The sequence below is a fragment of the Motacilla alba genome, chromosome 4 (genome assembly GCF_015832195.1).
Source record: "Motacilla alba alba isolate MOTALB_02 chromosome 4, Motacilla_alba_V1.0_pri, whole genome shotgun sequence".
In the NCBI taxonomy this organism is placed as follows: domain Eukaryota; kingdom Metazoa; phylum Chordata; class Aves; order Passeriformes; family Motacillidae; genus Motacilla; species Motacilla alba.
Window position 1 is genome coordinate 67,178,094 of NC_052019.1, and position 13,974 is coordinate 67,192,067.

Genomic DNA, 13,974 nt, shown 5'->3' on the forward strand with positions numbered 1-13,974 from the left:
TTATTGGATTGGCATGTTCAGTTTGTTCTTTTACAGTTATCTTTCAAAGCTTCTGCAATTTTTTAAAGCATTGGATGTCATAAACATTTTTCCCAATGTTAAATGTTAAAAATGATGGAGGAAAATGTTAAAAACTTGTTTAGGAATGTGTATTCTAATGAACAAGCATTTCCAGAATATCCAAAATATGTAATTCATGGTGTGCAGAATTGTAGATTTTCCTGAAGGTTTCTCTAAGAACATACGCTGTGACTTTTTTTAAGAGAGTGGTAGCTCAGGAAGATCTGTTTTTCTCTTTGTTAGGTGAGAGGACCTTCAAGTGTGATCACTGTGATGCCACTTTTAAAAGAAAGGATACATTAAATGTTCATATTCAAGTTGTACATGATGGACATAAGAAATACAAGTGTGACCTGTGTGACAAAGCTTTTGTGACACCCTCAGTCCTGAAGAGCCATAAGAAAGTGAGTAGAATCAACTGATCATTTCTTGTGTGTCCATAAGGTTGTTGTTCAGTGTAGAATCCTCAAAGCTGCTTCTGCCTTTCTGGCTTATCAGTAGATTGTCCTTGCCCTAAAATGCTGATTGCAGTAGTGGGGTTATTGGTGCCTGGCTGAATCTACAGCAGGTGCTTGTGTATAAATTCAGTGTAGGTGCTTCAGCATCATGTGTGTGGCAGGATGGGCCTGGCTGCACTGTTCTTACCACCCTCCTTTCCACCAAATTCTGCCATGGAATTGGGGTAAACTTTAGGAGGAGGCTTGTTGACTAGTTTAGCCTGGGGTAAGATTGTTGTTATGGGGAAGAAATGCAAAGAAAATAATTGAATCAAGAAAATCAGCTGAGAAAAGTTAGTTAAGGTGTTGCCACCTAATTCAGATTGTGAGAATTTGTTTTAAAAAAAATAATGCATATGTTGCTTGCCATATAGTATGTACTTCATACGTTAGTGTAAAATCAGAATTGCTTTTGCTTTGTGCTCCTGTCAGACTAGGACTGGCTGTGTTTGTGAGCCTTGTAGTTGTACTGCATTGCTCCCAGAAATCCTTTTGGTATTTGGGTGTTTCGAATGAATTAGTAGCTGTCTGTCTGGTATATCCCAATGTTGCTGGTAGACATACAAATGATTTCCAAATAACTGTATCCTAATCAAGAGGAGTTCAGCATTCATATCATTCATATCTTTAATGTCAGGGAATGAAAACAGTGCAAGTCCATCCAGTATTGAAATGAGATCTCATTTACTCTCGCTTCAGCTGCAGCATAAAATGTACTATGTGAGAAAGGTTTTTTATGATGTAATGAAGAATTTTGTGTCATTACGGCATCTTTTCATAAACATAAGAGTTCATTTCCCTATCTGAAGAGGGTCATGTGCTAGCTGGAAACCAAAGTAGTCAGCTGCTCATGCAATTGAATGTGTTATCTTTGCTATCTCATTTAAATGATCGCTTCTAAATGAAGTCATCAGAAATTCTCTACTAAAAGAACAGGCACAGTTATAAGGAAAACTTATCAGTCTATTGAATTATTTTTCCTTGTAACTGTTCAATAACAGTTCCGAATTGTGTGTTGAAAGTACAGTGTGAAAAATGACGGTGACCTTGTGTGTAATTGATTTCAGGGTGATCTTGCCGTTGACCACACAGGTTGGATGAGAGAGTTTGTAATACATTTTTTTTCTATTTTGAAGTAATTCTTCTTATATCAGTGAGGCTCTCCAGCCCTAAAAGCTTGATTTCAAAAGACAAACTCAGTGATTTAGTGCTCGTGATAGTTACAATGTTCTTTTTCTGATCAGTTCTTTAACAGCTTGAGCTAATTATAATCTTTGCCTGGTGTGATGGTAAAATACGTAATAGAGGTAATAGCAGTCAATGCCAATACAATTAAATATTCCATATTTCACTTATTTATTTAATGCTGAACAGTAATTCTTGTCTTTCCCTTCCCGTGTAGACTCACACAGGAGAAAAAGAGAAAATTTGCCCATATTGTGGACAGAAGTTTGCAAGCAATGGAACACTGAGAGTTCATATTCGAAGCCATACAGGTATTTATTATGATGAACAGAGAAGATTTTCTCAATCTGTAAAAAGGTATCTCTGTGTCCACAATTTATCTATCTGCAAACAGGCAAATTTACGGGTAGGCTTAACACAGCATCCTTGTCAGGCATTTTTCCTGCGTAATGTGTAAAAGCTGTTGTCAGGTTTCATTTTGCAAGTTTACACTTTCATTCAAGTAAGTGGCATCAGGTGGCTGAAAAGAGGTTTCTTTGTGATAATTTGTTTACAACATAAAATGGTGTAGATTTGCCTTTGGCATGACATTTTCCTTCCTCTGCATCACCCAGTTTGGCTTGCAGGGAGCTGGCAGTTATTTCTGTGTGCTGCTGATGCTACCCCTCAGTTTGCATGGAGCCGAAGGTCCCAGTTTTTCAAGCTCACAGTGCAGATGGCTCTTGGGATAATGCCCTGGAGATGTCCACGTAAAAATGCTTTTCACATATGTGCTGCTGCCAGTTAGATTTCAGCTCTCTCAAGCTGGCTTTCCTAAATTTCAGAGTTGGACTAATGTGAGTTTTGTGAAACCACACACCAGGGACCTCTAACCCTGAGTATAGAGCCCTGCAAAATTTGTAACCTCTCCTATAGGAGGCTGTGACGTTTTGACTTACTTGGAGCAGAAAGGCACAGAAGATTTCTAGTACCTTTGTAAATTAAGTGCTGGGGGAGAAACTGCCTTGCCAGGTCATGATACATGTTGGAATTACAGCAACGTGGACTGAGGAAACAATTTATGAATGAATAATGGTGCAGGAGGGAAACTTTCAAGGCCTCTTTTTTTTTTTTTACCTAAGAAGCTAGAAGCAGTCATTGTGCCCTTACTAATTCAGGAAAAATGCCTTGCTAAATTAATTTATAATGACCTGAAAAATAAACTCTGATTTGTTCCTCTCCCAGTCTTGCTGCTAGTGCAGTATCAATAACATTTTTGGTGGTTTGCATCCTTTACTGCGAGAATTACCCAAAATAGATGTTTATGGTTATTTTTGTCACTCTATTATTATTCCTGGCCAATTTTTGATTATCCTGATGAATATTGGGGGTGGAAGTTGCTCCTAAGTTGTGACTTCAGGTTTAAGAAGAATATTTTTATTACATGGCAAAATGCCTCATGTAGGGATGAGTGAGAAAATGCCGTAGTTGGATTCTTGTTGCAAATCTGGAGAGATGGTTTTGTTTGGTGCTGTACCTGAAGGCTTCAGCCATGTTGTTCTTGGTCATAACACAAGCACACTGGTCATGAGAGGAAATAGTTGTCCAGTGTTCAGTGAGCCTGAGGGAACATGGCTTTCTGAGGAATGCTTTGCGTTGTTCCCAAAGAACATAAGGGGAGCTGCTGAAGGAAATCCAGGTCATCTGCAAACAGGGAAAAAAAAAGTTGAGCACTCTTAAGTTCACTACAATGTGAAATTCCTTGACAACTTTTCAGGGAATTTGTGAGTAGTAAGAAATTTTAAGTTCATCAAATAGAGGAGCCACGAACTTAGTTTATTCAGGGATGAATGTTTGGTTTCTAAATGTTGCTGTGATTAATACTTCATGGTATTGATATCTCTTACATTCTTTAAATTTGAATTAATAATTTCAGAACGATGCCGTTCTTTTTCTCGTCAGTTAGACTTCAAAGCATCACTTTTCATTCTAAGCTAGAAATGAAACAAGCAGCCATTGTTTTTTTTCAGGAGATGATTCATCCTTCTGAATTGGCCTTGAGTGTTTGGTGCAATTAAGCAGTCCAACATAAATGTAAATATTGCAAAGTTACCTCTTGTCTTAGTGATTACGGGTGATGAGGTTTGAGATCTGTGTCCAGACATTTGCATTATCCCATTATCTTTCTGTGGTCAGCTAGACTTTGTTTTATTGTCTACTTTGTGTGAGAGGTTTTGTTCAGTATTTACAAAACAAATTCAGATACAGGTTATTTTAAAGAGAGTTGTACATCACTTTTTCTCCTTCTTATATCTGTGAAATTATTCTTTGCAAAAGTTGAGATTCTAGGGTACCTCTCTGGTTCTGCTTTGGAATGGTATTTTTGATATGCTTAATAATCCATATACAGAAAGAGAAGCCCACTGGGGTTTTGTCTTTTATTTAGTATGCAGCATGTGCTCTTAAATGTTGTTCCACACAGACATGCATGCTTCCTGGATAAGCAATTTTCTTCCCTCTTCCATGTTGGAATAAGACTCTGTAAATGAGCCCAAACAGCACTTGGCCTTTTGCAGCAACTGAGCTGGTTTGGGGTGAGTGAACATGTCTGCATGTGCATGTACAGAGGGAAGGGGGTGATCTTTGCCTCTGAACCAGGAGTGTTGCTCTGTAATTCATCATCTGGGTTTCAGCCTTGGCATGACACAGACAGCGCACTGCAGGTCAGCTGAAACACTAGAGCACATTCTCCCTCTCCTGTATCCTGTTGGTTTATGACTTCTTAGGGTCACAGGGAGCTGGGGTTAATTCAGCAAAATAATCCTTTGACTGTGATATAAATTCCTTGGCTTGTTCATAAATTGTAAAAGAAATCCTATGGTCTGCTCCGTGGGCTGGAAACCCCGGGGCTGGGGGGTTAATTGCTTCCCTGAAGTTTTAAGCAACTTTCAGTTGTTATCAGTTTCTGGCTGCAGTTTGTGCAGCTTCTCAGTTGCCTTATGCATATCTGTTTAAAGGTATTAATTGTTGGGGGTATGTGTGTATAGATTTGTTTGTGCCTGTGTAATCTGGGTATAAACACTAACTTATTTTATCTGTCTGCTGTTTATACTGTCACCTTCTTAGTTAGTTGTGTCCCTTCCCTCCTTGGGATGTAGCACAGCAAGCTGTGCAACAGTGAATGTTGTTCTGAAGTGGTTTATATTTGCAGGTAAATTTCTTTTAGAGTTAGGAGAATTAAGGGATTTAACTGTAATTCTGTCCTTTCTATGCTGTCCTTTCCCTACTGATACTTAAAGACTGATGAGGAACAACTAATGACCACAAACGTCTTACATAAAATTAAGTGCAAATATAGGTTAAAATATAACCTTATTTTGCTTTTACCATCACAGTTAGTCCAAGTCCTAATAATAAGCCAGTAAGATAACTTAGATCTGTCCTAAATATTCTCTGAAAAGATAAAATTTTCAATTCTATGTCATTTGAAAGCCATGACTTACTGTGTCTTTCTTTCATGTTACATTCTCTGCTAGGTGCTAAAAGCAGCTTTGTTTTTTAAGCATGAGTTGAGAAGGTGCTTTGCAAATTTACTTCCATGTGGATGAGTAAAAGATAATACCAAGAGATGACATTAAAACAGCAAAAAGCGTTTGGCCCACAGACTTCTATATCCTTTGTGCAAACACAATATTTTTCAGTTTATGTATGAAGAGATTGTTTTACAAGCTTTCAAAAATATGTAACTTGAGGTGCTCATTGCCTTCTTGAAATACCTCCTGCACTGAGAGCCTAATGTTACGCACCTAATTTTGCCATTGTTGTCCCATTTCTACAATTTAACTCAGCTTTTGAGTATATTTACAATCCTACTTAGTCCCAACTACATAAATGTCTAAGTTCAAATTTTTCACTTCCAAGACAAAATTCCTGGGCAAGAAAAATATTAGTAGTGGTGTTGTAATAACCAAGATCTTTGGTTTTTAACAGTAGTTCAGTCATCTCTGAACACAGAAGACTTCAAAATAGTTGAAGGAAGTAACGAGTTCAAGTACAGGATGACTTTTATTTATTATGGTGTGAAATATATCACCAAAGGTTTAATAGCTAAACAAGCAACTGTTCATGTACATAATAATGTACAGCCAGGATCCTCATTCCAGCAGATCTTCTGCTAAATTACCTTACAGATAATTTATATTTTCTTACATAGGAAAAAAGATAAAAGGCAAACTTGAAGGAACTTCCTCTCATATGCCAATGAAGTATGTGAAAGAATGTATCTGTATCTAGTCAATGAACAGCTTGCAAATGTCTACAGATAGGTTCTTTCTATTAATAACTTATAAATGATCCCTCTTTTATCTACCCAGTTTAAAAATGAGCTTGCAGAAGGCCTCAAAGGTAAGGATTCTGCATTTCTAAACTTTTCAGTTTATACATCATTGTCTTGTTCGTCTCCAGACAACAGCTGAATCTTGAAAAATACCTGTAAAGTTTCATGCAGCTGTCAGCTTCTTGTTGTCTGTACCCATGAATGAGGAAATGTTCTTTTGAGAGGTAGATTATTTGAATGAGACATCTTTAGATCAAATGAGTTACTGATGGATTAATACATTTCTTTAAGAGATTCAGTTGACCATTGGGTTCACTGAAGTAATAGATGTTACATTTTCCATTCATAGAGAAATCAGATGGTTTAATTCCACTGATAGCTGCAAAGAATGGAACTGGTTTGTTCTTTAAAGTTGTGTCTGTTTTTTATTTATTACTTAAGATTACTTAAAATCTTGATACCACTGTAGAACTGAGGAGAGGCTTTAAGTAAGTAATAATGGTAGTTCATGCTTTACTGCATGGATTCACATAGTCCTCTTATTCTGTAGGGTTTTTTACTAGTCTTTGTGATTCATTTAGTGGCAAATAGCCAATATCTCAATTATATAATGATAATTTTGATGGGCAGACATTTTATTGGTTTTAACTAGAAATAATCAGAGTTCTTGGAATAAACCCTAAACTTTGCAGAAAACAAACCACCTCAACTGTGGAAATACCACTTCTATACCTCAAAAATCAAAACATGGCAAAATACTTAGAAAAAGACAAGTAATTGAAAAAAAAAAAGTTTCAAGCCTTCTGGTTTTCCCTTATTTTGAAAGAATAGGATTTAAGGTTTTTTCTTATTAAATATGTGACTGTTTTTAGCGGATGGGAAATACATGTAGTTGATTTAGATGAAACCAATTCTAGTTCTCCCTGGTGCCTGGAAAATGAGTGTTGGAGCTTGGTTAGAAAGCATTCACAGATACACAAACTTAGAGTTATTCATCATCAGTGAGGAAACAAACCACCTGAAAAAACAGAGGCATTTAATCTCTTGTCTTCAGAGTCTGCCAGATTTGAATGTTGGTTAAAATGAAGTAAGAAATGTCTCTAATAGCCCCGTACCTGAGGAGTGTTTCTCAGAGCACAGGGCTGTTCTCAGAGCAGTCAGACCTATCCCATTCCTTATCTGGCCCACAATGAGTATAAAATTACCTGTGCTTTTGGTGTTTCTGGGTCTTGTCTCAGCTGATGTCCTCAAGTATTTTATCTTTCAGATCACAAAGTTCTCTTGGCATGAGAAAGCTGTTCCTGTGTGGGGACCTCTGTACCTTCTCAAGTGCTAAATTTTGAGTGTTTAGTGGCTAAAAAGGAGGCAGGCCAGGACTTTGCACAGGCCAGATCACTTTTTATTGTCTAGTCTGGATTAAGACTAGTCCAGATGTCATAAGGAAATCAGCTCACTGTTGCAGTTGGCCAAATTTCTTGATTAGTCTTCCGTTCTTTTCCCTTCCTGGAATCCCTGGTCAAAATTACAGAAATGCCTGAGAGATGCAGGGTATTAAATGCTTTTGAAGATGCTACTCAGGATGTAGAAAATTGCCACCTCTACACGAGAGGAAGTTCATTATTTTAAAGAAGTGTTGGTTTTCTCACAGGACTGCAACACCAAAGTTGTGAAATGTATGGAGTATTTTCTTGACTTGTGAATTTTTCATCTTTCCTCAGTGATCGGTTTCCTGGCGTTTTCTAATTGAAGTTCTGTTGGAATCACTGGGTTCACTGAATTCCTGTTTAATTTAATTTTGATTCCTAATGAAGTCCCCTTCCATGTGGGTGAAATTCAGATCTGTGTATTTTAGGTTTATTTGTGTTTGTGTGTACGTATTTGCGTAGTGCATTAACTGAATAATGTTCAGTTAAGGACGCAAAGTTTTTAATTGAATGGGAGCACTGTTTAAGGGCAAGAGGATAAATGTGTGAAGCTGTCAGGTGCCCTCTCTGAGCAGTGTTCTAAAGCAGATGTCACAGATTATAATTTTGTTACATCCGTTAACCTTTTGCCCATCCCTACTTGCTGTTGAATGCTGTCATCACCCCAGATTGTCTCTGACTAAAAAAGCCCCCTTGAATTCCCATTCTGGGCTGCCCTGTGGATCATCTGGTAAGGAGTGTTAAATGTGTGATCCAGATGGCCTCCAAATTCCTCCCCAGGTGAACTGTGCTCATTCCACTGCAGTTGGGCAATGGTAGAGGCTCCCTTCTAACCCTCTCCCCTACCCCAGGCTTGAGTTAGGACTTTAAAAAGGATTATAGTTTGCTATAACTGTTCTGAAAGCTGGTATTTTGAAATGATGCATAAATATATACTTATACAGAAAAATACAACAATTTTTTATCTAAGAAACAATCTTCTAATCCCAAAAAATTAGTAGTTCACCATCTGAAATGGAGCTATATCTAGAACACGGGAAATGGTCTGTGGAACAGCCTGAGGGACCATATTGCTGTAATTATATTTATTCATTTTTATAAAGAAAACTGAAGAGAGGAATTCCTTGAGGCTGCACATGCTGCACATGATCTGATGTTCAGTGCAGTTTTTTGTAGGTCTTTTTCTGATGTTCGTGAGTGCTGACCAAAACCATTGATGCTGAATTCCCCAGCTGAGCAGAAACGTAATAAAAAACATATAAAAAACCCCACCTTGATTATTTCACTGCATAATTGAAATTCTTCATTCCTTAAGTGAGCAGTTGAGTTCCAGTAAAGACAGCAAGCAAGGGAATCCTGCTTGCAGGCCAACATGAATACCTGAGAATTGTATTTGGGTGTCTAAGCAAGCTGCAGGGGAGCAGGGACAGTAAACAGGACTGCAAATTTCACGGATGAAATAGAATTCGTGCCTGGTATGGTTTGAAAGAACAGTGAGACTGTTTCTTTGGTTTGCTGGGCTCTTCAAAATAGGACTATTTCTCAGCTGGATGTTTCCTTGTTAGTTTTTTTCATTGGATGGGAATGTGTTTCTCACCTGTAAAGTACATATTTGCTTAATCTTATTTCGTTGGGTCATTGTTCTGAAGTAATCACTGACATTGGTGGTTCTAATCAGGTTTCCACCTAACTTGAGAAACAACTTTATTTTTGTGGCTCAGCTGACTACAGGGAATGCAAAATACAGTGTGAAAATAGCAATGCATATGACTGGTTTGATTAACTGTCTCAAAGTCCTTCTTAAATGTCTAGCTGTAGCCTCTGAAATCTTGAAATCTTCAAAAGCTAATGTATCTATGGATTTGCTTCGTAATTGTTTTGTATCTGAGTTTGGGAGATCTGTGTGCTAAATTCAGTGTAAATGCTGCCTTAGGACACTTCTGATTGCAGATGTCTCATGGGAAGCTGTTCTGAGTCCGACTGGAAAGGGAGAATCTGGTATTTAAATTCTTAAGCTACATTAAGGTCTACTAGATACTGTGATCTCTAGCTAAAGATGGAGGGGAGAAAAAATATGTCCATTCTGTCATGACATGGTTTCAGATCAAAATGCCATATGTTTTTCAATCATGGAATTGTTTTTCATAATCCTTGTATTAAGGTTAAATTTATTTTTATTATGTTGAAAGCTCTGATTTTTTGTTCATACAAAATCTGGAAGTAGAATGTCTAGACTTTGAATTATGCTAAATCCACTGCCATTTATCCCAGGATTATTTATTTGGGGTTATTTGTACAGAAGTGCCATTAATGTGTTGAGCAGTTCATTCTGGAACAGCTGGGACATGACAGTCAGCTGTAACTCAGGGGTGAACTTAACATTTGTTACATTTGACTTGCTAGACTGTTCTGTTATTTTAATGAAAGCAATAGTTTTGTTTAGAAAACAGATTTTTAAAACACCCAAACATAAAAATATTTCTACATTTTATGTATATAAGTATATATAAAAATGTGTTGATATAGAAATGCAGAGTACAAATGGCATAATTGTTAATTGGCATTGACTTTGTCTAAAGTGCACCCCCCTCTTAGTGTGGTGTTACCACAAATAGACTCCATCTCAAAAATGTTCTTCTTGCAGCAAATCCAAGAAGAAATTGTAGTTTATCTAGAGGAAATCTCTTTCTTTCACTTTGATTCCTAGTAACTCCTTCTTGTGAAGACAAAAGAAATAAAGTTTCGTGACTTGCCAGGTATTTAGTTCGCTTTTCTTAGTAAATTTTGCTATTAATATCCTTCTTAGGGATCCATTCATTTTCTGATTGGAGGAGTTTTGCATCTGGAAATCTCCACAATTTCTTGTGCACAACCTGAAGTTTATTACTGCAATATTTGTAATGGGCTTTTGATAGTCCTTGTCTGTCTGTAGATGTGAGAGCCCCGATGGATAATAGCACTTTGCCAGGAGCTTGTATCACATGGCCCTTGCTCTCCAGTTTGTTTCAGGGACAATTCTAAACTTTGTGCAAGCACGAGCCCCTCCCCTTTGTGGACACTGGCAGTACTTTTCTATGAAATGTTGCACTTCAGCAAGCCTTCATGTGTGGGAGGAATATTTTTAGCATTCATTCTTTCAAATCTGTCTTTTCCTTTGTTGCCATCTTATTCCATTTGCTTATCACAGGATAAGAGAAAGTTGAACTGTGCCTGTTTATCTTACAGGACGTAGAGTGGGACAGAGTGTAAGACTTCCCCTGGGGAACACCTGCTTCCCAATAGTCACCTTGAATGTGGAATCATTGTGATGAGAAACTGACTGGTAGCATGAATAATGTTTTCCTAGGCTGGCTCAGAAGCAAGGAAGGAGATAGAGCAGGTAATATGTAGAGTTGTAATAATCTTGCCAGATCTGCTGTCCGCAAGATTAGATATTTAATCTAAGTTAGTTACCTGAGCTCCTGACAGTAAATAGCAAAAAAGATGCATTGTCAGAGGGCAGTTAATTCACTTCTGAGACAGACAACAGAGGCCCTTTCCAGAGAGCAGTTAGTAAGAAATTTATACTTAGAAACTTGGTCGTTGCTAGCACAGATGTATTGCAAGTGGCCTATTGTTAATTTTGTAAAATCCTAAAACCTTTTGAGGTAGAAGATAAGTTACAAGTTTAAAAGATGTTTATGCTCAGGGTAGATGCTTGTGTAAGCACCAGGGCACTTGAATAAATTCTAAGCATGCAGGCTCCAAAGGTGAAAGAAAATAAAAAGTAAGAGCAATAAGAGTAAAATTACTTAGGAACATCTTTTAAGTAGTTTTACTGGAAATTATTGACACAAAGTGCATGAGAAATTTTTATAATTTAGAAAAACAAGATGGTTCCTAGTTTGAATGTCAAGTCGGAGCTGGCAGTCTGTGTTAGGCAGTAAACTTGATTTTTGGAGCAGTGAAGATTTTTGACAGTGGATAGTTTATAGCAGCAGCTCCAAGCCTGACTTTTTCAGGTGTCACACATTGGTGTGGAGTCATTGTTGCCCTCTGCTGGCATCTGCTGAAAGCTCCTAAGGCTTTTCTCATCAAGCACCGTGGTGTCCGTGGTTGATTTCAGAGGGACACTGTTAATCTGTTTCAGACAAACGCAAGCCCATCCTTTGAAGGCACAAGTCTTTCTCTTTAAAGAGACATGGGGGTGGGGGAGAGAGGGAGGAGGGTACAACTCCTACCTGTCATCGCTCATCTGCTTACAAACTGCTGAAAGCTTTAAATTCTCCATTCAAAAGCCCCCAGACATAAAAATGTCAGCTGAATTAATTCAATATTTGAGTACTGACAACTGTTGGAGTGTTTGAATTTCAGGGGCATGAATTAAAGGCATCGAGGGTCAGGAGAGAGAGGATCATATATCAAACTGCTCAGTGAAAACACAGCTCTAACACAGAGGTTGTTGTCATCGTCCTAAAAAGAACCCCAAAACCCCAATTGATGCAGTTGAGCTTTCTGAGAGATGACAGAACACAAGAGAGAAAAATATTTGCATTTACAAGTGCCTTGCTGGCCAGTCTTGTGCTTCTGTCATTCACAGTTGCCTATACAGAAGTAAAAGACAAAAGAACAAAACAATCTGTCTACAAAATAGGGGAGGGTGGCCATCCTCTTCCCTAAATAATCATCTCACCTCAGGTGCCCTTGAATCTCTACACAACGTGTCGAAATGGAGATTTCATGTCCAGCAGTGGCTCTTTGTCAATATCTTTGGGATATCAGAGAAGTAGTCTGGTTTGGGTTTTTTTGAACTGTGAAATGGAGTTCATCTTGCTTGCCTATTTTAGAAGATTGAGTGTGAGTGTTAATAAGTGCTTGACATTTGGTCTGTGTTAAATCTATGCATGTAGAAATACCTTTGTGAGCAGAAAGCTGTGCACTGACTTTATAAAACAGGCTTTGCTTAACTTGTGACAAACCTTTACTTGAAAAGACACCTTCAGTATTATGGTTATGTAGAGCAAGATCCATTTTGCTAACAGAAAAATTTCTATCATTATTTTTTCTACTGTGTTTTGTAATGGGAACAGCCTGATCTTTGCTTTTAAGGTGTTGTATACAGGAACAGGGGGCAGTACGCTCAGATTCTGGTGCATTGCTTGAAGAGTTAAAAATTCAAGTACATTTCTTCCAAATGATGGTGCTCAGAAACTCTTTGCTGTTTTTCTCTGAACAGCTCAGTATCCACATTACACTAATGTGAGTTTGTTAAAATTGATGCCAAATGACACCGGTGTAATGGAGCATAAACAAACATCTTTCAGATACGGGATGCTGCAAGGGACATGCTAAGATTGTTCTGCTTCTACTTCAGTCATAAATTGTGACACAAATATTGCAGAAACTTTTGACTAACCAGTTTCTAACACAGATCCAGCTTTATAAAAGAGTGGGTTTTATATTCTGTTGGGATTCTGACACCCAGAGGCCTCTAATAACGACCAGATGTGAAATAGAAAAAATATTTGGGAGCAGTTAATGCCTAACCATAAAAGTGACCATGTGTAAATCACTGTAGAATGTGGTTTGAGCAGGGGCACTAGGTGTTTTCTTTTTTGTTTTTACTTCCCCCAAGAATGTCTGTGTGTATTCACATATTGTAGTGCAGAATCAGTCAGCAAAGAGGAATATTTTGATCCAGCACTCCATCCCACTCAGGCAGGATTATTTGTAATTTTTCTAAAGTTTAAATCTGCTCCTTGAAGAGAAAAGCAGTTCAGTTTGACAAAGAGCTATGTTGCAAGGCCTTCATTCTCTGAGGGCACATTTCTGGGTGTTGATGCTTCTCTTGTTCTCAGGTGAGCGTCCATACCAGTGTCCCTACTGTGACAAAGCTTTCAGCAAGAACGATGGCTTGAAGATGCACATTCGCACCCACACCCGGGTAAGTCCCACACAAGGAGGAGTTTTTATGCTTGCTTGAGGATTGCCTGTGACTCGTGTGGTGAAAAGTAATTAATTGCTGTTTGTGTAGAGATTAGGCTCTGCCAACCAAGGTATTTGATGCTTATCAAAATAAGAGGCAAAGATTCAAGTCATTAACTTACAAATTCTAATTAGAACTCCATTACTTTCTATTTTTTCTGTGTTTGATTTCTTATATGTTGAAATAATAGCTCTACTAACCTCTTCATTTAACCCGTGGTTATTTATAGATAAAAGTTAATGTTGTTTGTTGAGTAAACAGTTCTGTAAAGGCTTCACTGTGACTGAAACTTCAATATCCACTGCTTTGATTCTTACTGTGCCCGTAAAGTCCAGTCGCTGTGAGCTTTTCTAGAGGCTGTACTTTATTAACTGATGGCAATTTTTATATCACTTTTATTTAGCCTGGAGCTGTTAGAGCTCACAGAGATCAGTGCAGCCTTGAGGCCAAACCAAGAAAATTCTGCATCTACTGGGAAATAGGAAAGGGGACATTTAACGTAGTAGTCTCCATATGCAAGTGGGAACA

The 13,974-nt window shown here is 37.9% G+C and overlaps 1 protein-coding gene across 1 annotated transcript in view; it reads left to right on the forward strand.

The window, feature by feature from the left end:
• PRDM5 (PR/SET domain 5) overlaps positions 1-13,974 on the forward strand; it is a 50,609-nt gene that overhangs the window by 19,308 nt on the left and 17,327 nt on the right. The window contains exons 10-12 of the mRNA XM_038136247.1: positions 304-464; positions 1,960-2,053; positions 13,319-13,404. Coding sequence (XP_037992175.1) covers positions 304-464; positions 1,960-2,053; positions 13,319-13,404 — 341 coding nt within the window. The remainder of the gene's footprint in view (positions 1-303; positions 465-1,959; positions 2,054-13,318; positions 13,405-13,974) is intronic.